At 39.2% G+C, this 22928-nt stretch overlaps 2 protein-coding genes and 1 long non-coding RNA gene across 13 annotated transcripts in view; 2 read left to right on the top strand and 1 right to left on the bottom strand.

The window, feature by feature from the left end:
- MYO6 (myosin VI) overlaps nucleotides 1–3849 on the top strand; it is a 127110-nt gene extending 123261 nt beyond the window's left edge. For all 9 annotated transcript variants that reach the window (XM_074368712.1, XM_074368718.1, XM_074368717.1 and 6 more), the window contains 2 exons: nucleotides 1287–1505; nucleotides 2035–3849. In XM_074368712.1, the coding sequence (XP_074224813.1) occupies nucleotides 1287–1505; nucleotides 2035–2234 (419 nt within the window). In that variant the 3' untranslated portion in view covers nucleotides 2235–3849. The remainder of the gene's footprint in view (nucleotides 1–1286; nucleotides 1506–2034) is intronic.
- Nucleotides 3850–7501: 3652 nt separating this feature from the next.
- The window catches only part of IMPG1 (interphotoreceptor matrix proteoglycan 1), a 101384-nt gene continuing 85957 nt past the window's right edge, over nucleotides 7502–22928 (bottom strand). The window contains exons 15-17 of the mRNA XM_010972875.3: nucleotides 20307–20472; nucleotides 10007–10079; nucleotides 7502–8553 (exon numbers count right to left, since the gene is read on the bottom strand). Of these exons, the coding sequence (XP_010971177.3) occupies nucleotides 8476–8553; nucleotides 10007–10079; nucleotides 20307–20472 (317 nt within the window). The 3' untranslated portion in view covers nucleotides 7502–8475. The remainder of the gene's footprint in view (nucleotides 8554–10006; nucleotides 10080–20306; nucleotides 20473–22928) is intronic.
- LOC141578382 (uncharacterized) overlaps nucleotides 16974–22928 on the top strand; it is a 43234-nt gene continuing 37279 nt past the window's right edge. For all 3 annotated transcript variants that reach the window (XR_012508755.1, XR_012508756.1, XR_012508754.1), the window contains exons 1-2: nucleotides 16974–17708; nucleotides 17915–18075. This is a non-coding gene — a long non-coding RNA (uncharacterized LOC141578382). The remainder of the gene's footprint in view (nucleotides 17709–17914; nucleotides 18076–22928) is intronic.

Here is a 22928-nt window from a genome sequence, read left to right as displayed (position 1 = left end):
TTTGAGGGAGCAGGAAAGAGAATAAATAAACTCATCTCTGATAACATGCTAAAGGTGACACAGCTTTTTAAGTCACTAACAAAACTGGGCCTCTGTTTCATCCTTTCTTAGGGGTATACAGCTGTGCTAACTGCTTTCTGCTTTCTCTGGTTTGCACAGGAATAGATTCAGCTGCTATGAAGCTCTTGCTATTGGTGTAAAAAGTAGAATGAAAGTAATTTGATCCTTTCAGTACTTGGGAAGTCTTACAAAAGCCATGTGACTGTCCTTGACTTATATAATTTTTCATTGACATACTTAACTTTTCAGTGAAGATTTTTAACTGAGCTGCAGTAAATGATTGGTCCACCTTTAAAGTTGTGCGTATAGAGCATATTAAACAGCTTTACCAGAATTATGCTCCTGAAGATGTAAAGTCATTGCCCCAGAGGACTGTTTATATTTTTAGGGAAAAAAAAAAAGAACTGTTTAGTAATTGAGCAAGGGAAGAAAGATTGGTATGAGCTCATTACCGAGTGTTAGCAGAAAAGCAAGGATTTTTCTTCTCTATTAGCAAAAAGAACCAAATATTATACACTTTCCACTTACTTCAGTGGATTTTATTCCAACAGAAATGTGATTTCAGAGTAAGTAATTCTGAGTGAGAGTTCATGCTTACTGTTACCATTTTGTTATTGTCTTAAAGTTGTCTAAGTCTTAATAAGTAAAAATCTGTTATCTTGGCCATTTTAAATCTCAAAATCAGCTGGCAAAAGAGAAAATTTTTATGCCTTCCACTTTTTTGAGGAAATTGTGATTAAATTACAATAATTGACAAACATCTGTAATCTTTTAGATTTGTCAAATTACTGTTTGTTTTATTATGAGTTAGTCCCATAAATGTTATTCTGCAGCCTTCATTTTGAACTCTCTGGAGGAAAAATACAAACCTAGTAAACAAGACTGGTTTGCTTTCCTGCCATGTGAGTTCATTTTGGGCGCAGGTGCGGTCATTTGTGGGACTCTGCCCGGGGCTGGGTGGTGGTGGTACTGCTGCTGTTGGTGGTGCTGATGGTGGTGGAGGGTGGGAGGGTGTGCGTTTGCCATGCCAAGGAGCTTCTTCAGGGAAAGAAATTGTATTCATTTACCGGCAATTCATATTTACATTTTGTTTTACGTCTACTACTAGGAACCCCTCTTCTTCCTTTTTTTTTTTTTTTTTTTTAATTTGTGGTGCAGTTTAGGACTCAGGCAGCTCTCACTCTCTCTCAGGCTGCAGCTCTGACTCTCCCTGTTCTCTGTGGCAGCTCAGCAGAACCCCGCGGCCCAGCTCCCTGCCCGGCAGCAGGAGATCGAAATGAACCGGCAGCAGCGCTTCTTCCGCATCCCGTTCATCCGCCCTGCGGACCAGTACAAAGACCCGCAAAATAAGAAAAAAGGCTGGTGGTACGCCCATTTTGACGGACCGTGGATTGCCCGGCAGATGGAGCTTCACCCTGACAAGCCACCCATCCTTCTTGTGGCTGGTGGGTATGATTCACATGAAAAAAAATAATTCAGAAAGCAAAAAAGGATTATGAACCCCCTGAATGAGACAGTGTGATAGATAACGTAATAATTCATTAAATTTCAGGGTTGAGGTATGGAGCCTTGTAATTAAATCACATTTCCAGTTAATTGAGGACAACTTACAATGTGAAATTGCTTGGATTAATTATGTCCTGGTAGAGCACATAGAAGCCTGTGTCCTAAGAACCTTTTCATTGGTGTCTACATCAGTTAGTTTGTAAATGGTTTAAGGAGATAGCATTTTTATTAGCCCTGGTAATATGTTTGACCCACTGCAGTATTCATACATTTCCAGAGTGTACTTGGTGGAGGATTGGTTTGTGTCTGGTGAACTTACTAATAATAAGCAGATTTAAATCTTGAGAAAGGAAATAAAGCTTTAAAGGTTCTCAAATCTATGAGAATTGATGAGACATTTCAAGAAAAAAGTTAGTGCTAAATGGTTCTGCAGAGAGGTGCGTTGATTCTGACTTCTCACCTGTGCAGGTAAGGATGACATGGAGATGTGTGAGCTGAATCTCGAAGAGACGGGCCTGACTCGAAAGCGTGGTGCTGAGATTTTGCCAAGACAATTCGAAGAGATTTGGGAACGCTGTGGAGGCATCCAGTACCTCCAGAATGCAATTGAGAGCAGACAGGCCAGGCCCACCTATGCCACGGCCATGCTGCAGAACCTGTTAAAGTAGCTGCTGCAATGAGCTTGCAGCCGAGAGTCCCTGCCGCGGCACGAGGTAGGGAGTGAGCCCCTGAGAGTCAACCATTCCACCATCAGGTTAGAATCACTTAAACAAAGTGAACAGATTTTATTAATCATGGCTTTTTGTTCATTTAAGGCTAATTACATTTGTGAATTTGGGACCTAAAAAATATTTCCCTGTATCTGGCTGTAACTGGTAAACTTCTCATCATTCTAATACTTGTTACTCTTGCACAGATTCTGACATTTTTCATTCTTTGCCAGCAGACTACCTTAAATCCATCGTAATTGTTCTCTAGGAAAAGAGATTTTTTTAAAAAATGCAGAATTCTTGCTTTTTTTTTTTTTCAAGATGGCACAGTACCAGATAACTGGAATAAAGAAACCTTTGCTTAAATTGTTTCAAAAAATTAAGGCACTTAAAGTGATCAAGGCACTGATGTTTTTCATCTGAAAGCTGTATACTTTGCTCACTTTTTCTGAAATTCATGGAAGTTTCCATCAGAGGTGGAAATTTTAATTTTATCCCCCCTGTTCTGCAGTGTCTTAGTTTGAATAGAATTCACCTGAAGTTCTAGAATTCTGGAAGGAGCCTTAATGTATTGATGCAGTCTGTGATAAAGCAGGCAGAGTGTCCTGCACAGATTTATTTTGCTTTTTTTTCACATCGTCTTGCTTTAAGAATATGTTCTTATATTCCACAGACAGATAAAGGAAATGCTGATCATTTAAAAGCTTAAAAGTTTTGAGATAACTCTTGTTTCATTTGGAAAAGGAAATAGGCTTTAGGTGGCTCTGTGGTTTAACTGGGCTGAATTCAGATATTCTTTCATCCTCATCTCAGTTGTGATTTTGCATCAGAATCTTGTCCAGGTTGTTTCATATAATTTAAACTAGTATTCTGCTTCAAAGCATTGTTTTTAAAAAAAATTGCTAGTATCTTTTTTGGCCTCTGAGATTTTGGTAATTGTAGAACTCTTTTATAAGCTTTGTATTCAAGAGCCCTGTACTTAGGAATTGCTTGTTTCGTGTAACTGATAATTTTAAAACAGTTTTCTTTGTGTGCTGTTAGTTTTGATCAAATGTCAGCAGTTTCAAGCCTAATATTTATGACTTTCATGTTAGGAATTTGGAAACAAAAATACATCGAGTTCTGTTGACATAATCTTAAGGAGTCTTGTTTGTATTTTAGAATAAAATTAGAAAATAAAATTATTCTCTGTACTTCCCCTCCGCCCTGATTTTTAAAGACCGTAACCTTTGAAATGAATTTCAAGCGATTTTTTTCCCTAGTACCTCATTTAGGAAAGTACCTCCCAGCTGATTGGATTAGCGCTTGTGAGCCCGTTACTGTCTTCCGAATTGCTTCTCTCATACTGTGTCTTAGTATAGAAATATTTATTTATTATGACACTGTGCAAGTGATTGTCTTCTGTTAAAGAAATTAAATGGTCCTGTCTGTGCTGTTGAGAATGTGAATGTCATTATCTTTTGAAGACTGTATTATTACCGCATAGACTCACCCGCTCTTGGGTCGTTTGGTCCCTGTGATTTGGTGACAGAAGGTTTGGTTACTGAAAATAAATGACCTGTTCTTCTTCTTATCACTGGCCTTTAACTGGTGTTTTTATTTGTATAGGATAGTGAATGGTAAGACTTTTTCTTAGCTAATAACAAGTAGAGTCCTTGAAGAAAATCTAGTAACCAAATGGGTTTTTCATGACTTGCCCTTTAATACTGTTTTCAGAAACAGTTTTATGTGTCTCCTAGACACATGTAGGCAGTAGATGGACAACTCATCAAACAGATTAAAATAATTGTAATGAGGGAACTTACTGTTCTGAAGAATTTGTAAGAACTATATCTCAGCAAAGCACTGTTACAAGTCTCTAGTTTTTTACTTTAATAGCTAATAAAATTATAGTTCATCTGAAACCATTTGATTGTTAATTATGTCACACAGCTGTCCTAAAACTTTGTCTATTTTAAGTAGTCTCCTGAGTTAAAAGTTGGTTACCAGGAGAACAGCCCCAGTTCAGATAGACCGACAGTAACCTACTTACGGTAGATCTGTGTATACAGAGGAGCCCCTTTGCTGGAGAGACTTAGGACCCCGGCATCCTTTAAGGGAAGTGGCAGGAATAGTGTTCTGGAAAATGCTGACACAGCTGCTTTACCATGTTCACAGTCAAGCCATAAATACTAGGTGAAAACTGTATGAATCAAAAGCAAGTTTATGTTTTAATCAGTCACTTTAATTAAGATTTAAAATTTGAAGTTTAAATTAGCATACTGTGCATTAAGAACTAATTCTTAATGCTTCTCTCACTCAATACCACTTCCTTCCTTAGTGTACGCTTTGCAAAGGTAGATGTACATAAAATACTAAAAATAAGACGACAAAGTGTTTTACATTCAATTCAGTTATAGTGTAATTCCTAATTTCCCTAACACATTTGAGATACGTGTTATGAGCTATGGATAAGCACCGAAAGTTTCTCTAATACGCGTATGCCAAGAGAACAGTGAGTTTGCCTAGTTGCAAGGGTGAGTAGATGACACCTTCTCAAAGGATGATGTGAGAAAATATGACTTAAAAATAATGACTGCTTCCTGCAAGGACTTTTATAGGTCATTCTTCCCAGTAACATAGTGAACCCTTTTGTTTTGCAAGCAGTAAAACAAAAGATTGAGTCAGATCACAAAAGAAGAGATCAGCTTAAGTGGAAAATAAATGGTATTTGTGGAAACTCAGAGAACAGAAACAGGCAAGAAGAAGAATGAGGATTTGTTGTTTGCAGAGTTTTATTAAGTGGATTTTTAAAAAGGTGTTTTCATTCACAGGTTATTACCATGGTTCTCAGGGAATCCAAATAGGTAGATCTTTGGTTTCTTTACCTGAAGTGCCTTAAAAGTACCCAGGTCAGTAGAATAAGTATTTATTGAATGAATCAATCAGTGAATTAATACAGTGTTAGTGGTAGACCTAACTCCTTTTGCAGGAGAGGCAACAGAGATCCAGAGAGCTTAGGTAATATAGTTCTAGACCGTGAAAGAGATAGAAATGCCTTTGCGCCAATCATGTGAAGCACAAAGAGTCAAAACAACACCCCGCATCTTCGGAAGGTGTGACAGCTTTTCTCTGTTCAGCATCAGTCACCAGCATGAACAGTGATTATGCATTTTTATTTCTCCCTGAAGATAAACTCACAAGGGAGAGGAGGGCAAAGGACACCTAAAAACTAGCATAAGGACAAGTTGGAGGGGACAGTTGTAAGAATAAGAAAAGAGAAGGATGTGGTGGAGGAGAAGGAAAAGGGGTGCGCCCCTGAAGACGCTACACCCCTGGCTGAACACACTGACGCGTTTTAGGCAACCAAACACGCCTAGATCGTTGTGAAGTTTCAGAATGAATTGTGTATGATATAAGAGCAGAACCTATGATTACTAAAACTCGGGCCAAGATGGACCTGGCGTGTAAATTCTTAGCATATATAGAAATACATATAGAAGTGGCACTGCGACACTGGAGAAGGCCAGCCCTAAGTGCACATTCTGTGCATAAGCCCCGCAGAAGGATGAAGTGGAGGCAGGGGCTTTCAGAGGTGGGGCCTCTCCCTCCCAGGGCCAGATCTTCAAATACAGTTAAGTTCACTTCCAATCAATACATTCTTCCTTCCCCATCACTAACCTAATGTATGAAGGCAGTTTGGTTGTCATATTTTTCATGAAGCTTATCAAGAGATAATCAGGAAAAAATGCACATCAAAAAGAGAATCTTTAATCCTAATTTGTTCCTATGCAGACTTTCACCTTCAAACTCCAAATAGGTTTATTAATTGGCCATTTTCTTTTCTCTTTTGAAAATTCAACTTGATTTTTCATTTCCTTAAAAATGTATCTCTTTTCTAAAATGCTGATGTACTGGAAAAACAAATAATAAATGCTTTCTGTGTGGAACTTCCTCTTGTTTCTTGTGCTTTTATTACAGTTAAAGGGTGTTATAAACAAAAAAAGCTGTAAATGGTACACATGTTGCCTTCTGTCTCAGGTGGAATAAATTGGAGAAGCCGGGACCCTGAAGCTCCGTCCAGTCACCAGAGCTGGAAACCGTGTGCTAGGTGGTAGAGGAAGAGGCAGGAGACCTGGGTGATTGAAACATCCTTGAGCTTTGACCCCAAACTTTTAAACAGGTTTTTCCATCCTAGGGAAAAAGCAGGACTATATACGAGTCACGACTACTCCCTTTGCCTAGATTAGAGAAAACCCAAATCTTGGCTGCCTTTCCCCAGACCCTTATCAATCAATTTGTGAGGTGACACAGGATGGAAAAACTGGGAACCCAAAGAAAGGTCCTCCCCAAGACGTCAAATACAGGTGGTCTATACTGGCTACTTCATGTGGAACCTACTGTGATCCAGACGGGCCTTCTGAGAGTGCAGGGAGACGCAGGCCAGCTTACCTCAGCAGCTCTTCTCTGGTTGGTGGGAAAGACCCACAGCTCTTCTCTGGTTGGTTGGGAAAGACCCACAGCTCTTCTCTGGTTGGTTGGGAAAGACCCACAGCTCTTCTCTGGTTGGTTGGGAAAGACCAATAGAAAAAGTATGGTCCAAAGAGTGAGAGGCACTTGCTTCAGAAAGGTTGAGTTTTCGCCTGCTTCTCTTTCCACATCGAAAACTACATTCTCTGTGAAAGTTAGAGCACAACTGAAATGTCCAGGGTAGAGGGCACATTATGGAGAGGTGACAGTTTTAGATTTTCATTTTCTTTCAATGGAATTCTTTTCACAATAGGTTCACCTGTCATGCCTCTAACAAGCATGTTTTCCTCTGGTGAGTTCCAAGGATGTGAAAGTGAGTAGGTACATCTCTTGCTGCCATTCTTTGCTTTGTGGCACTTTCCCACCATATCACAATTCAGAATCCTTGTCCTGTATCATACAGCTCCTCCCTTTTGGGCAGGATTGGGATGGAAATAGGGATGAAAGCTGTGCATTTGTGAGACAAACATGAGTGGTCCCAAGGGTTTGTAACCAGGGGGGAAAGTCAGTTCCCAAAAGATTGTCTATTATCAGGAAATATTTTGTTTTTACTTTTGAAGTTTACTGCTAAAATGTTGCTACTACTGTTTAATATGTTGCTGTCTTTTGGCAGCATTAAAATTATGCTTAAAATCATTTATCATCATCTATAAAGCAAATCCAAAGAATATCTAGTAAAACACTCATAAATCTATGAACATGGTGCTTACATTTTATTGAAATTAAAGTTTTACCGCAAATATACTTGATAGTCGAACATTTGAAAGAGATACAGAGGAATTCATTTTCCATTAAGTAGCACATTAAAAACTGGCTGAGCTGGAATACCTTGATGCCAGTCTACCGATGTACACACTACCGTGTAAAGGAGTATTCAACAAAGCTATTAAATTATAGGAAGACATAGTTCATCTGTGGTGGAAAACAAATTAGTTATGTCACAGAGTACAACTTCACTTTTTTCCCAATATAGTGTCTTTCTTCGAAATAACTTTATGCATTAACAAGAAAAATACGATTCTCCATGATATGTATATCCCAGTTCTTTTCTTTAAGGGAACAACTTAGAAATTATTGGCAACAAAATTATCTACTGTGGAAGCAGTGATTTCTTATAAAACTAATGTGCCTAAGAACTAAAGGGGTCTGTGAGTTACAGACGAAATTGGAGCATCTATGTACTCACCACAGTTTACGTACGGTGTGAGTTTTACGTATGCATTCATCCTGCATCTCCTTGCATACGTAGTCATCTTTTATGTACTTTCTAACAAATGAAGAGCTTTGTTTCCCAATATATTGTCAATCCCACACCCTCCCCAGATAATAAGTAAGTTGCACTTGTAAATAATCTGTGAGCAATATTTTAAGGGCAGCTGGACACAAATCTGGGTTGCTATCACCTTGACTATCACCCAGGAATAACCAAAATATGTTTCACTGATTGTGTTTTGGGTTTTGATAATAAGCCTTTTCCTTCAGAATTTCTTGATCTTCATGGATATGACTTTTCTTTAGTTAAAATGTATTGTGTTCTGGTTCTCAGTGTCACCTACATGCCTGGATTCCGATGACCGGTAAATACGTCTGCTTATGTTTTCAGAATTTTGACAGAGTGGATACGGTTTTCCTTGAGAAAGCATGCCATCTCTCGTGACAGATTAAATGATAATTTGTACATTTCCAGTTTTTAATATGCTTCCCAATCTTGATGATTAAATTCTTCATATCCTGCATTCAGTAATTCAGAATTACTTTTCCTGGTTACCTGGAAGAGAAATTGTTTTAAGAACTTTAGAAATGCCACCCAAGATCAAACCACTGGTTCATTCCGACCTTACCTCTGCTGGTGGATGAGATAACATGCTTGCCCTTTAGGGTGTCTTCTTTGAAAGGTGGGAGATGCCTGCCCCGACCCCCAAACATTCCTACCTTTACAACCTACTACGAATCTGTTCTATCTCTTCTTAAACCTATTAGATTCTCAGGCTGAATCGATCTCTTGAAACAAGGGTGGCAAATAGTTTGTGAATCTAAGCCCTGTGTTCCCTTCCAACCAGAGCAGATATCATTAGTCCAAGCTGCTGCTTCATTTGAAATGTGGTTCTTGATTCTACCTGGTACTTCCAGATTCAGTTGGCATTTACGTCATCCTGGGCATTTTGTTAACATCAGATCCTGTGTCCTATTGTGATTTTATGGCCCAAAGTTGAATCTTTCCTGTCTTTCCAATTTTCTTTGTTTCTGGAAGTCAGAATGGTACACATTATTCCCTGTGTGCGCTTGGACACATGAAGTTGAGACTAGCATTTGGTGTGACAGGCGCGGTATCCTTGGCTGTATATTGACTGTGATGACTAGTTTCAATTGCAAGTTTTGCAGCGTTTGTTTCCATCTAGCACTATATAGAGAGAGACCTCAGGTAGAGTGGACACTAGCTGAGTGTCACTCTTACCATCAAAGACTAGGTATAATTTTTGAAACTTGGCAATTTTAGGCTAAAAATTATTCAACGTATTTTCCCAAAAGTTATTTAAAAAGCTCTGTGTAAGCTGTATTTAACCTGATTATTAGAAAAGTTATTTCCCTTTGTAAAATAAAATTATTTTAGTCAAATAAGTTGATTGAGCAGATGAGTATTTCAAAAGAGACATTTAGGACACTGGAAGGAATGTTTATCTGAGGATGAAGTTTTAGGAATTTTTGAAGTTACTCATTGTTCACAATCATGTTCTAGATATATTTGCTTTAGCTGATAATTTGAAATAAAAAGCTATTTTACAAGTATTATATATATATATATATAGTTACTCAGTTCCAGGAATATAAATCATTATTATGAAAATTTCAACCTTGTTGAAATGCATTTGATAAATTGAACGTATATTTATATAAGAAAAGTTTAAGAATATTATACTATTATTATATATGTTATATAATATATATTATATATTCTATGGTGTAAAATATACTATAAACAATATTTGGATTATTTCTGTTATTTTACTGTTTTGTCTACACATATCAGTTAATGCCAGCCTCTGTCTGTCCTTTTTGCACCAGGAAATGCCCTTTTCCCTCTTAAAATACTAAATTTAAAAGCTTGGCAAATAAAGGAAAAGCGCTTTTACTTACCTCTATTTGAAGTAAGTCAGGCCCAGAAATTTCCTTCAAAATTCAAATTCAGTAATTAAAACTGACATATAAAAATATGAATTTACCTTGTTATTTTGCTGATACTGGACATTTTTAACAGTAGGTTCATATGCTTGACTTTGAGATTGATCTGGTGACCTACAAAAGAAAGCAAAACAAGATATCTTATTCCCTGGGCTTATTAACATTAACAGCAACTACCACTTCCTGTGATTTTAGTTTAAAAATTATTATAAGTGAAAGTAGCATATTTTTGCAGGTGCCTTCTACTGGAGTTGGAGGAAAACTGCTTTCTGCACCCCTCCCTGAGTTTTGCCTTCCAGTTGGCTTACTGTTTCAGAACGACTGAACAAAGCTCATGGGAAAGATGAGTGATAAGTGTATCCTGCAAGAGTGGAGATAAAGTCAAATTCCGAGTTGTGGTTGCTGAAAAGCAACTCTGTAATAACATTTTGTTCATACAATTTAAAAATAAGGTTTATTTAAAATTTTGAGGGGCGAGGGTGAGCTCAGTGGTAGAGTGTGTGCTTAGCATGCACGAGGTACAATCCCCAGTACCTCCATTAAACAAACAAATAAAACAAAAAATAAAATCATTTTAAAAATGATGTATCACCTCACACCAGTCAGAATGGCCGTCATTCAAAAATCTACAAATGACAAATGCTGGAGAGGCTGTGGAGAAAGGGGAACCCTCCTACACTGCTGGTGGGAATGCAGTTTGGTGCAGCCACTATGGAAAACAGTGTGGAGATTCCTCAAAAGACTAGGAATAGACTTACCATATGACCCAGGAATCCCACTCCTGGGCTTGTATCCAGAAGGAAATCTACTTCAGGATGACACCTGCACCCCAATGTTCATAGCAGCACTATTTACAATAGCCAAAACATGGAAACAGCCTAAATGTCCAACAACAGGTGACTGGATAAAGAAGATGTGGTATATTTATACAATGGAATACTACTCAGCCATAAAAACCGACAACATAATGCCATTTGCAGCAACATGGATGCTCCTGGAGAATGTCATTCTAAGTGAAGTAAGCCAGAAAGACAAAGAAAAATACCATATGAGATCGCTCATATGTGGAATCTAAAAAACAAAAACAAAAACAAACAAACAAAAACAAAGCGTAAATAAAGGACAGAAATAGACTCACAGACAGAGAATACAGACTTGTGGTTACCAGGGGGGTGGAGAGTGGGAAGGGATAGACTGGGATTTCAAAATTGTAGAATAGACTACACTGTATAGCACAGGGAAATATACACAAAATGTTATGATAACTCACAGAGAAAAAAATGTGACGAGTGTGTATATGTCCGTGAATAACTGAAAAATTGTGCTGAACACTGGAATTTGACACAACATTGTAAAATGATTATAAATCAATAAAAAATGTTAAAAAAAACTAAAAAAAATAAAAAATAAAAAAATGATGTATATAGCTCTAGACTTTTCTGTACACATACTATATAATTTCTGATGATAGTGTAAACACATTTTGCACCTTGCTTTTTCCCTCTTTACATTATAAAATGGATATAATATTTGTGAGATATTTTCTGATATATGTTCCCTTACCAGTAAACTGTTTTCTTTCTCTCAACATTCTGCCCATTATAGTATCCGGGAAAGGGGGAAGGAGGGCGTCCTTATAGGAAGGAGGGAGATCCTGTCCCAGTCCTGGTGCTTGATGGGAAGGCGGGAGACTGAGGAGAGAGGTCTGGTTTTACAAGGTTGAGTAACAAGTTCCTTGTTCCTCTTCCTACCACCACCTAAGGTTGCATTTTTGGTTCCTACTTGCCCTGGTTGGGCAGATTGGAGGCAATGAGAATACCAGCAGTCAGGCAGATACCAGGGGCAAGACTAAGAGATCACAGGGGAGGGGACTACCGGAATAGAAACTTTTCAAAGGACCTTGTGAGACAAGAGAGTCCCCCTCACCCCGACTCCGCCATACATCCAGAGACCACCTTGGAGAAGAGAGGAGTGTGGGAGAGGATTTTTGAGCCTGACTATATTCCACGGGAACTCAGTTGCCTAAAGTGATTGCTTAAACTATTGATCAGACGACGTTTTAAAAACTGGGTTAGAATATATGAAACTCCAACCTCTCCCTCTCTTATTTCTTCCCACCCCTCCACTCTCCAGTGGAGAAAGAGCTCAAAAGGGAGTTAAGAATAGCTTCCAGAGGGGAAAAAATGGACTTCCCCACCCCCACCCCATTTGAGGTGTAGCCCGTAAGTAAGCTGTGATCTTGCTGCAGGTAAAACAAGTACTTCCATATTATTAAAACCTCCTGATAAATGCCACTTTATACCATCATTTACTTACTCTGGCCTCAATATTTAAAAACAATTTTCATTATCATGAATAATAACACAGAGAACATATTAGGACTACTATATTAAAGGACAAAGTGAAAATTTTTAGCTCTGAAGAGGAAAGATCGTGAATAATTTACTCAGTTAGATTTGGATTTGCATTTTCTGTGTATTTATAGTGGTAATTGTGATTAATAAAAGTCAAACTCATTAAGCCAAAAAGGAGACCTTTGAAAATGACAATTTTGTTTCTTCTAGGGAGAATTTTGCCAGGTAAATTCCTCCTACAACTGATTCTACATAAAGAACATCTAAAATTGAGGGAAATGAAAAATATATGGAGTATGTTCATAACTATTCAATGGAGGAAAAGGAGAGAAGGAAAAATACAGGTGAAAACAGAGAACGACAGACAATGATTTGGCAGTAGGATGACGAACTGAAGTAGTTGAAAATGCTCCCTGGGTGTCGATGGCCACACCTTCTCAGAAGGGCACATGCCCTCAGTGTTTTTTTCCCATCTCTTTCTCCACCTTCAGGTGGAATAACGAAAATGCAACCAAGCTTAGAATTCTTTAGTGAATGCTGCTATCAAAGTTACAACACATAACTCAACTGATTTGCTTCTGAGTTTAGTTTTAAGTACCAGGTATGGAATCTCAGTTTTCCCTTGCAGGGCTGCCCTCTGTTGGTTACTCTCAGACAGCTCCAATAATGCCAGTAGCTGAGCAATTGACACCGAGAAGCATCTACTTTACTCCTTACCTAAACACGTGAATTTATTCGCATTATCCCCTTTATATAGATGAGAATGTGAGGCTTAAAGGGGGAAACGTAGCTTAAGGTCACAAGTAGTTTGGGGAAAAGCTCAGATTTGAACTTGGGACTAACTTTAAAGCCTCTAATCTTTTTTTTTCCTTCCAGTTTTATTGAGATTTAATTGACATAAAGCACTGTATAAATTTAAGGTCTACACACAATGATTTGACTTACACACATCATGAAATGATGACCACAATAAGTTCAGTGAGCATCCATCATCTTACACAGATGCAAAATTAAAGAAATAGGAAAAACCATTTTCCTTGTGATGAGAACTCATAAGATTTACTCTCTTAATAACTTCCATAGATAACATACAGCAGTGTTCATTGTATTTATCATGTTGTACATTACATCCCTGGTACTTAGCTTATCTTATAACTGGAAGTTTGTACTTGCTGACTGCCTTCGTCCAGTTCCCTCTCCCCTGCCCCTGCCTCTGGTAACCACAAATCTGATCACTTTTTCTATGAGTGTTTGTTTTTCCTGTTGCACAGCATAGAGATGCAATATTTCTATACATTTCAAAATGATCACCACAATAAGTCTAGCTCTGGTATGTCACCACTCAAAGATAGTACATAGATATTGACTATATTCCCCATGCTGTGCATTTCATACCCATGACTCATCTGTTTTGCAACTGGAAGTTTGTACCTCTTAATCTCTCTCACCTATTTCATTCCTCCCCACACGGCCCTTCCCTCTTGATAACCACCTGTTTGTTCTCTGTATCTATGACTCTGTTTCTATTTTGTTATGTTTGTTCATTTTTTTTTTTTTGATTCCACATATAAGCAAACTCATAAAGTATTTGTCTTTCCTGTCTGAATTATTTCATTTAGAATAATGCCCCCCAAGTCCATCCATGTTGCTGCAAATGGCAAGATTTCATTCTTTTTATGTCTGAGTAGTATTCCATCGTATCTGTATAGACCACATCTTCTTTATCCACAAATCTATCAGTCGACACTTAGGTTGCTTCTGTATCTTGGCTATTGTGAATAATGCCACAATGAACATAGAGGTACATGTATCTTTTCAAATTAGTGTTTTCATTTCTTTTCAGATAAATACCCAGGAGTGAGATTGTGAGATCAATGGTGGCTTTATTTTTAATTTTTTGATGAATCTCGCACTGTTTTCCATGGTAGTTGCATCGATTTTCATTCCCAACAACAGTGCACAATGATTCTCTTTTCTCCACATCCTGCCAATACTTGCTATTTGTCATCTTTTTGATGATGGCCATTCTGACAGGTGTGAGGTGCGAGCTCATTGTGGTTTTGATTTGCTTTTCTCTGATGATTAGTGATGCTGCGCATCCTCTCACTTGCCTATTGACCATCTGTATGTCTTCTTTGCAAAAATGTCCATTCAGATCCTCTGCCCGTTTTTCAGTAGATTTGTCTCTGTTTTTTTGATGTTGAATTGTAGGAGTTCTTTATATATTTTGGATATTAACCCCTGACTGAGGATATCATTTGCAACTATCTTTTCCCATTCAGTAGGTGGCCTTCTTGTTTTGTTGGTAGTTTCATTCATTGTGCAAAAGACTTTTAATTTGATGTAGTCCTATTTTTTCTATTTATTTTTTCTTTTGTTTCTCTTGCTTAAGGAGATAAATTAAAAAAAAAATTACTAGCACCAGTGTCAAAGAGTGTACTGTCTGTATCTGTCTATATTTTCTTCTAGAACTTCCATGGTTTCAGGTCTTACATTTAAGTATTTAATCTATTTTAAATTAATTTTTTTATATGGTGTGAGAGAGTAGTCCAGTTTGACTCTTGCATGTAGCTGTCCATTTTTCCCAACACCATTTACTGAAGAGGCTATATTTTCCCTATTGTATATTCTTACCTCATTGTCGGAGATTAATTTCCCATATAAGTGTGGGTACATTTCTGGGCTCTCTTGTTCTGTTCCATTGATCTGTGTGTCTGTTTTCATGCCAATACCATACTATTTTGATTATTTTGGCTTTGTAGCATAGTTTGAAATCGAAGAGTGTGATACCTCCAACTTCATTTTTTTCCCTCAAGATTGTTTTGGCTATTCGGGATCTTTTGTGTTTCCAGTCAAATTTTAGAATTATTTATTCTACTTCTGTGAAAAATGTCATTGGTATTTTGATAGGGATTGCACTGAATCTGTAGATTGCCTTCGGTTCTATGGTCATTTTAACAATATTAATCCTTCCAATCCATGAACACGGGATAGCTTTCCATCTGTTTGTGTTGTCTTCAAGTTCTTTCATCAGTGTCTTATAGTTTTCCCAATAAAGGTCTCTTACTGACTTAGTTAGATTTAGCCTAGGAGGTTTTTCTTTTCTTTCTTTTTTTTTTTTTTTTTGATGCAATTGTAAATGGGATTTTTTTTTCTTAATTTCTCTTTCTGATAGTTCCTTGTCAGTGTATAGAAATGCAACAGATTTGGATATTAATTTTGTATCCTGAAATTTTACTGAATTGATTGATGAGATTAGTAGATTTTTGGTGGTATCTTTAAGATTTTCTATGTATAATATGTCATCTGCAAACAGTGACAGTTTTACTTCTTCCTTTCCAGTTTGGATTCCTTCTGTTTATTTTTCTTGTCTGAATGCTGTGGCTAGGACTTCCAGTACTATGTTGAATAAAGGTGGTGGAAGTGGGCACCCCTGTCTGAGTCCTGATCTTAGAAGAAATGCTTTCAGCTCTTCACCACTGAGTGCGACAGCTGTGGGCTTGCCATTTATGTTCTTTATTATGCTGAAGTGTGTTCCCTCTCCACCCACTTTGTTGAGAGTTTTTATTACAAGTGGATGTTGAATTCTGCCAAAAGTTTTTTCCACATTTATTAAGACAATCATATGATTTTCACTCTTTAATTTGTAAGTGTGGGGTATTACATTGATTAATTTGCTGGTATTGAAACATCCTTGTATCCCTGGGATAAATCCCACTTGATCATGGTGTATGATCCTTTTAATATATTGTTGCAGTCAGTTTGCTAATATTTTGGTGAAGATTTTTTCCATCTATGTTCATCAGTAATATTGGCCACTAATTTTGTGTGTGTGTGTGTGAAATCTTTGTCTGATGTTGGTATCAGTGTGATACTGACCTCACAGAATGAGTTTGGAAGTGTTCCTTCTTCTGCAATTTTTTGGAATAGTTTGAGAAGGATAGGTGTTAACTCTTCTCTAAATGTTTGCGAGAATTCACCTGTGAAGCTGTCTAATCCTGGGCTTTTGTTTGCTAGGGTTTTTTAAAATTATGGATTCAATATCATTACTGGTAACTGGTCTGTGTATATTTTCTATATCTTCCTATTTCAGTCTTGGAAGATTGATTATACATTTCTAAGAATTTGTCTATTTCTTCTAGGTTGTCCATTTTATTGGCATATAATTATTCATAGTAATCACTATGATCCTTTGATTCTTTTTTTTTTTTTTTTGTAGGGTAGATTTAGTGTTGAACTCTTGAGTTTTTGCTTGTCTGAGAAGTTCTTTATCTCTTTTTCAATTCTAAATAATAATCTTTCTGGGTAGAGTATCCTAGATTACAAGTTTTCCCTTTTAGCCACGTGAATACATCATGACACTGACAAGTTTCTTCAGAGAAATCAGCTGATAGCCTTATGGGGGTTCCCTTTTATATGACCCCTTGTTTTTCTCTTGCTGCCTTTAGAATTCTTTATTTTTAACTTTAGCCATTTTAATTATGATATCTTGGTGTGGGGCTCTTTGGGTTCATCTTGTTTAGGACCCTCTGTGCTTCCTGTATGTGGATATCTGTTTCCTTTTTCAGGTTTGGGAAGTTTTCAGCCATAATTTCCTCAAATGCATTTTTAATGCCCCCCCCCCCCTTCTGGGACCCTTATAATGTGAATGTTGATATGCTTAATGTTATTTAAGAGGTCTCTTAAACTGTTTTCATTTTTTAAAATTGCTTTTCTTTTTGCTGTTCTGGCTGGGTACTTTTCATTATTCTACCTTCCACATCATTTACATGTTCTTCTGTATCACTAAATCTTCTAGTCATTCCTTCCAGAGTGTTTTTTTTTTTTAATTTTAGTTATTGAATTCTTCATTTTTGATTGTCTTTTTTATATTTTCCAGTTCCTTGTTAAAACTCTCACTGCATTCATTTATTCTTTTCTCTGACTCACTTAACACTTCTATTACCAAAGTGTTGAGTTCTTTATCCGGCAAGCTGCTTACTTCTGTTTCAGCGTGTGTGCTCTCAGGGCTTTCTCCTGCTCTTTCAGTTAAGCCTTTCCCTTTACTTGACCTTTTCTGCCTCTGTGAATGTAGGTGAAACGCTTGCCTACTGCGGTCCGGAAGGGGTGTTCTTCTGTGGGAGTGCCCCTGTGCAGACTGCATGTGCCTTTGGTGGGAGAGCTGGATTTGACGTGGCTGCATCATGTCTTTCCTGAGATGTGCTGACAGTTACCACCCAGGGAGTTGGGGGTGGGGGCTGGAGACGGCGCGGCTAGAGCTGGAGCCAGGTGTGCGGCAGGACTTCCCTCTGCTCCGTGGCCACTGCTGCCCCATGTTGGGGAGGGGACCTGATCCCAAGTTGTTGGAACAGAAGCCCTGAGGGTGGAGCCCAAGCTGGCTCTGCTCCTGGTAAGTGTGTTTCCCCTCCCCCAGCACTAGGACTCTTCCCCCAAAGGGGTGTGTGCTGCACAAGGGGACCCCCGTGCGGGCTCTCGGCTCCTGTCAGCCACAGACAGAGGTCCCAGGTGTCTCTGATGCCCGAACAAGTGCCAACCATTGTGTCCCTTGCTCTGCTCAGACGCAGCCTGAGTACAAGTCCCCTTTGTCCCTCACAGCCGATCACTGGCCCTGGCCTCTGCCACCCCTGCCCTGCCCTGCCCTGGAGTCACACTGCAGGGCAGGTGGGGCCCACGTGGACTCTCAGGACATATTGACATTGGCGCTGTTGTGGCGTGGCCAACATCAAAGTCCAGGGTTCTTCTGATGTGCTGCGTGAGTAAGTGAGATTGAACATCTTTTCCTATGTTTCATACGTCATTTGGATTTTTTCTATAAATTGTGCCTTTGTATTCTTTGCTCATTTTAAAAATGTTTACTTTTTTATTGAAGTGTAGTTGATTTACAATGTTAGTTTCGGGGGTACATCTTTGATCATTTTAATATTAGTATGTTTGCTTTTTATTGATATGTAGGAGCTCTCATAGAATGGATATTCATCCTTTGTCTACAATTTAGGTCATAAATATTTCTCTCCCACCTTGTTGTTTATCTGTTAAATTTTATTTATGGTGCCTTTCCCCCTATGGACGTCCTCTTCTTAATGTCTTCTTGGATTGATGTCTTATTAGGGAAGCCTTTTTTAGCCCAATTTATAGAAGTATAAAATTTTTTTCTCATATTTTCATAGTTTTGATTTTATGTTTGAGCATTGGTTTATGTGTGGTAAGAAGCTAATTTTATTTTAGTTTTTCTAAATGGAAGACAAGCTGTACTCCAACCATTACAGACAATTTCTCTACTGATTCGAAATGCTTGTTAAAATAAATTCCCTAATATAGAAGGCTTTGGGGCTTATGTATGTTCTATTGATTTGCTGTATGTGTCCATCCTCATGCTTTACGTATTACTTTATGTGTTTCTGTCTTACAGAGCAGCTTCTCCGTCATTGTATTCCAAGATTTTCTCTTGTACATTTTTATTTCCAGGGGAGCTTCAGAACCAGAATGTCAAATTCCAAAAAGAATCCTCTGGGGATTTTAGTTTGGATTAATTCGGAGAAATTGACAGCATCATCTTAATCCTCACTTACCTGAATATATATACTCTGTGCTCTACCACTCTTTGTAAAGATGTTTTATGAATATGATTTCACATACCCCTTGCAGTGACCCAACAGGGTGGTTTTATTAGTCTCATTGTCCAATGAAAAAATGGAGGTTTAGAGAAGTTAAGAAATTTGTCCAAAGTCACTGGATTAGTATATTGCTAAACCAAAATTTTAATCACAATTTGTCTGACTCCAGAACATCGCTTCTTAACCACTACTGGACAATGGTCTTTAAAATGTTAATACTTTAATGGAACAGGGTATGTTTCATCAAGAAAAAGGCTGAATTTCTCTTGTTTCTTGTTGATTGTGGAAGCAGCTGGCCATGAGTCCCCCTAGTGGGAAATTAGGGACAGTGACCACTAGAATGAGTAGGAGGACAGTGACAAAAGCAAGATCTAAGAAAGAGATGGGTCTGAGGTGATCAAGGCTGAGGAAATGTTCAGGTGTGTGTGATTGGAAGCTCAGGACTGGGGAAGGTGGGACATGCTTGGGAGAAGTCTGCAGAGGGAAGTGGTCTCCCTGGGCAGAGCTCATCTGGGTGTCACAGGACTTGGGGAAGACCTGGGTCCCTTTGGATTCCCTGCTTGTTCGTAAGGCCACCTACGCCTAAAGACTGGTTCATGAATAGAAGCCCAGTTATATCTCACCTTCTTTCTCTCCTTCTAAAGAGCTTCTCTTAACCTTTCTGTCAGAAGTGAAGGATTGCCTCAACATACCATAACACATCTATAAAATGGATTGCCATGTAATCATTAAAAATGATGCTACAGAGAATATTTAATGACATGGGGGAATGTCCTATGTAAAAGAGCTGACTCTAAAGTAAGAAGCCAATCTGATTCCATTTTGCTTTGGAAAATTCTATATAAAGACATACACCAAAAGATAACATCAATGTTGTGAATCGCACATGATTTTGATCTCCTTTCTCATAATTTTCTGATTTTTCAGCTTACTTATGATGAAAGCTAATGTGTTTGCAAACAGTGAAAAAACAAACATTACACACGTGTGCACAAACACACATACACACACACAATCAGTTAAGGTAGTAGACCACATAGTGTTCTGTCTTAAAGCTGATCCAAGCTCTTTTTTCTTCCCTTATTGGTCTTAATAAAACACTGCAGAAAGACTTAGGACCAGTGGTTCTCAAAGTGTGGTCCGTGGACCAGCAGCAGCAGCTGTATCTGGGCCCCTCTCAGACCTACTGAATCAGAAACAGCCCAGCAGGGCTCAGCCACGAGAGCTCCTGCAAGTTCTCCGGGAGATTCCGGTGCTCACTGAAGTTTGAGAACCCTGGGTTTAAAAGACCAGACGAATTCATTCTAATGCTAGGAGTCTCAGAGGCCTGAGTACCAGATTCTTGGATCTGCGTGTCGGGATGCTGGACCCACCTGCAGGGCGCCCCCTTCCCCAGGACGTCCTCGCAGTCCTCTCCAGGGGCGCAGGGGCGCGGGTCCCCCGCTCGGCAGCGACACTCGGCTTCCCCGGTCCACTCGTTCCTCACACACAGGAAGGATTCGCCGCAGGCCAGGAACTTGCAGGGATCTGCTCGATCGGCTGCAAGAAACGGGGCGGATTTTATTGCTACATGGACCCCTGAGCAGCGGAACCAGCAGAGGTCAAAAGATCAAAGAGACCAAATAGATTTGCCATCACCCGGTTTTGGAGTGAGTTGTACAGGAGTGAGAGTGGAGTGAAAACAGAACCACGCGTTTCTGTATCTTCGATAAATGAGTTTATAGACACAGGTGATAACATATTTAACTCCAAATGCAACGATGGGCAAACTGGTGCGCATCAGAATCATCCAGAAGCCTTGTTGAAACACCGACTCCTGGGCCCCACCTGCAGAGTTTCTGATGCAGGAGGTTTGGGATAAGGACAGAGAGTTTGTATTTCTAAGGCACTAACAAACAAACAAACGAACAAAATTAATTCTCTAATGCAGGTGAAGTTGATGAATCTGACCTGGGGCAGGGGGTGTCACATTTTGATAACCACTGCATTAGAGAATTAAAAAATTTTTTGTTTGTTAGATTTTTCTTTACAGCAAGCATGTTTTGTAGAGGTGAATTGGTAAACTTACATATTTAAGATCGGGATATCTTATAAAGTAGTAGTCAGCCATTTTTATGGACAGTTTCCAAAACTGAGGATGATTTCCTGACTTAAAAGATGCATTTCTCACAGTCTTTTGCTGATCCTTAAGGCCCTAATGTTAGAGGTTCTTTCCTTTGGAAAACTCAAATAGACTACTGTTCTCTTTTGGTCATCAGTTGTTCTCTTAACTCTTTTCTTACTTCTGTAGGACTGTCTCAAATTCTTTGTAAAATGGATTATAAGAGCAGAGACTCGTGAACAGGAGGGAAGGAAACTAAGACAGGAAGGGTGAGTTTGGTCCAAACTGGTGGGCCTTGAATACCTCGCTAAGGAATCTGGACTTTACAGGCAGGTGGGAGCCATGGAGGATTTCGGAGCAGGGGAGGGGCATGAGCAGACTTGTGCTTTAGAAAATATTTAAATAGATCTTAGAAGTTTCAGAATCAGGATGGCTTCAGTGATCTTCTCTTCTAGTATTTCCCAATTGAGAATATTTGCCAAACTCGAATTCAGCAGGATTTAATATTTTATACTAAAAAGAAGTTTGGTGGCTACATGAGTTTTTTTTTTTTTTTTAAATGCTGATTGAAATAAATGTAACAGTTCTTTCTTGTGTGTTCCTTCTCTCTCTCTCCATCCGCACACCTTTCTCTTTTTTACTTTTAAACCTCTTAGAGACCCTAATAAGCTGATGTTGATTGTGAATCTTCACGTGGAGGACATGGTCAGCTGCTTTGCTAGGTTTACTGACCACAAAAGTTCTGTGTACTGGCGGGTGGGGGCAGCTTGTGGGACAAGAATTGACCTTCATGTTCACTGTCCTGATCTAGCGCCTCCTTGTGGTGGAAGAAGTGCGAGCCGGAGGTGGGGGGTGGGGTTAGTGAGTCCAGCCTAAGCTGAGGGCAAAAGCAGGTCCTTGAAAACATTTGTGGGTCTCCCAGCACCGCAGACATGCTAAGTTTTTACATTAAGCTGTATTTCTCAGCAGCCCTCAAGAAGGGTCCTTTTGGACAGCCACGCCTGGATGATGTGAACTGTCTTTCCCCACCTAAAGCTGGCCCCGCAAAGGGATCCTTGTCACTGTTTAGAGAATAACTCAGTAACAGCTGTCAACAACTTTACACCCAGGTCCTGAAAGCAGAGTCCAGGGGCGGGTCATTGGAGCCTCCCGCCCTCTCTCGGAAGTGGAGAAATATGTTTAACTTGGTCAAGACCCACGGAGAGCATGGATTCTGCCCCTCTGAAGAGTCATAGGAAATGTGTGATAATCACACACGTTTCCTGTTAAAAATATGTTTCTATTTTTAAATCCCCTATAAATAGATTGTTTTTGTGCGGTGGGCACCATAGAGAGGTTTCTCCCTGAGCCTGGGCCAACAAACACCTAGTATGACTTGGGGCATGCCCTGGGCTCACCATAATTGCTTGCTGGCGAAATGACTTATCCTCGTGGAGAGCTCTTCTGCAGAGCAAATTTGACAGTCTCTCTGCAGAGGCAGCCCAAGGCGCTCGGTGAGTTGAACTGTGTCAGTAGCTGCCAGTTTGCAGTTGGTGGGAAAGCCACTCTGGCACCTAATCCTTGGCTTCCCGTGTGGATTCTGGCCATGGGAGGAGCACTGATATTTCATTTCGGGCCTTGTCCCTGATGCGGCCCCAGGGATCACGATCCTGAACCTCCAACTTCACCGGGAATGCAATGACGATTATTTGTATAAACTGGGAGCTCACATATATTGAGGGTCCTTGTTTGCTCGGGACAGTGCTGGGCACTTAAAACATGTGTCTTTATTAATATTCACAACCACCTTCTAAAGTAGATATCGCTAACTTCATCTTCCTAGGTGAGGAAAGTGAAGCGCATTTTAAGTAGTAAGTATGACCCGAGATTAACATCCTCATGTCTGATTACCACG

Source organism: Camelus bactrianus, chromosome 8 (genome assembly GCF_048773025.1).
Source record: "Camelus bactrianus isolate YW-2024 breed Bactrian camel chromosome 8, ASM4877302v1, whole genome shotgun sequence".
Lineage (NCBI taxonomy): Eukaryota > Metazoa > Chordata > Mammalia > Artiodactyla > Camelidae > Camelus > Camelus bactrianus.
The sequence above is the reverse complement of the archived record's forward strand: the minus strand, read 5'-3'. Positions and strand labels throughout refer to the sequence as shown.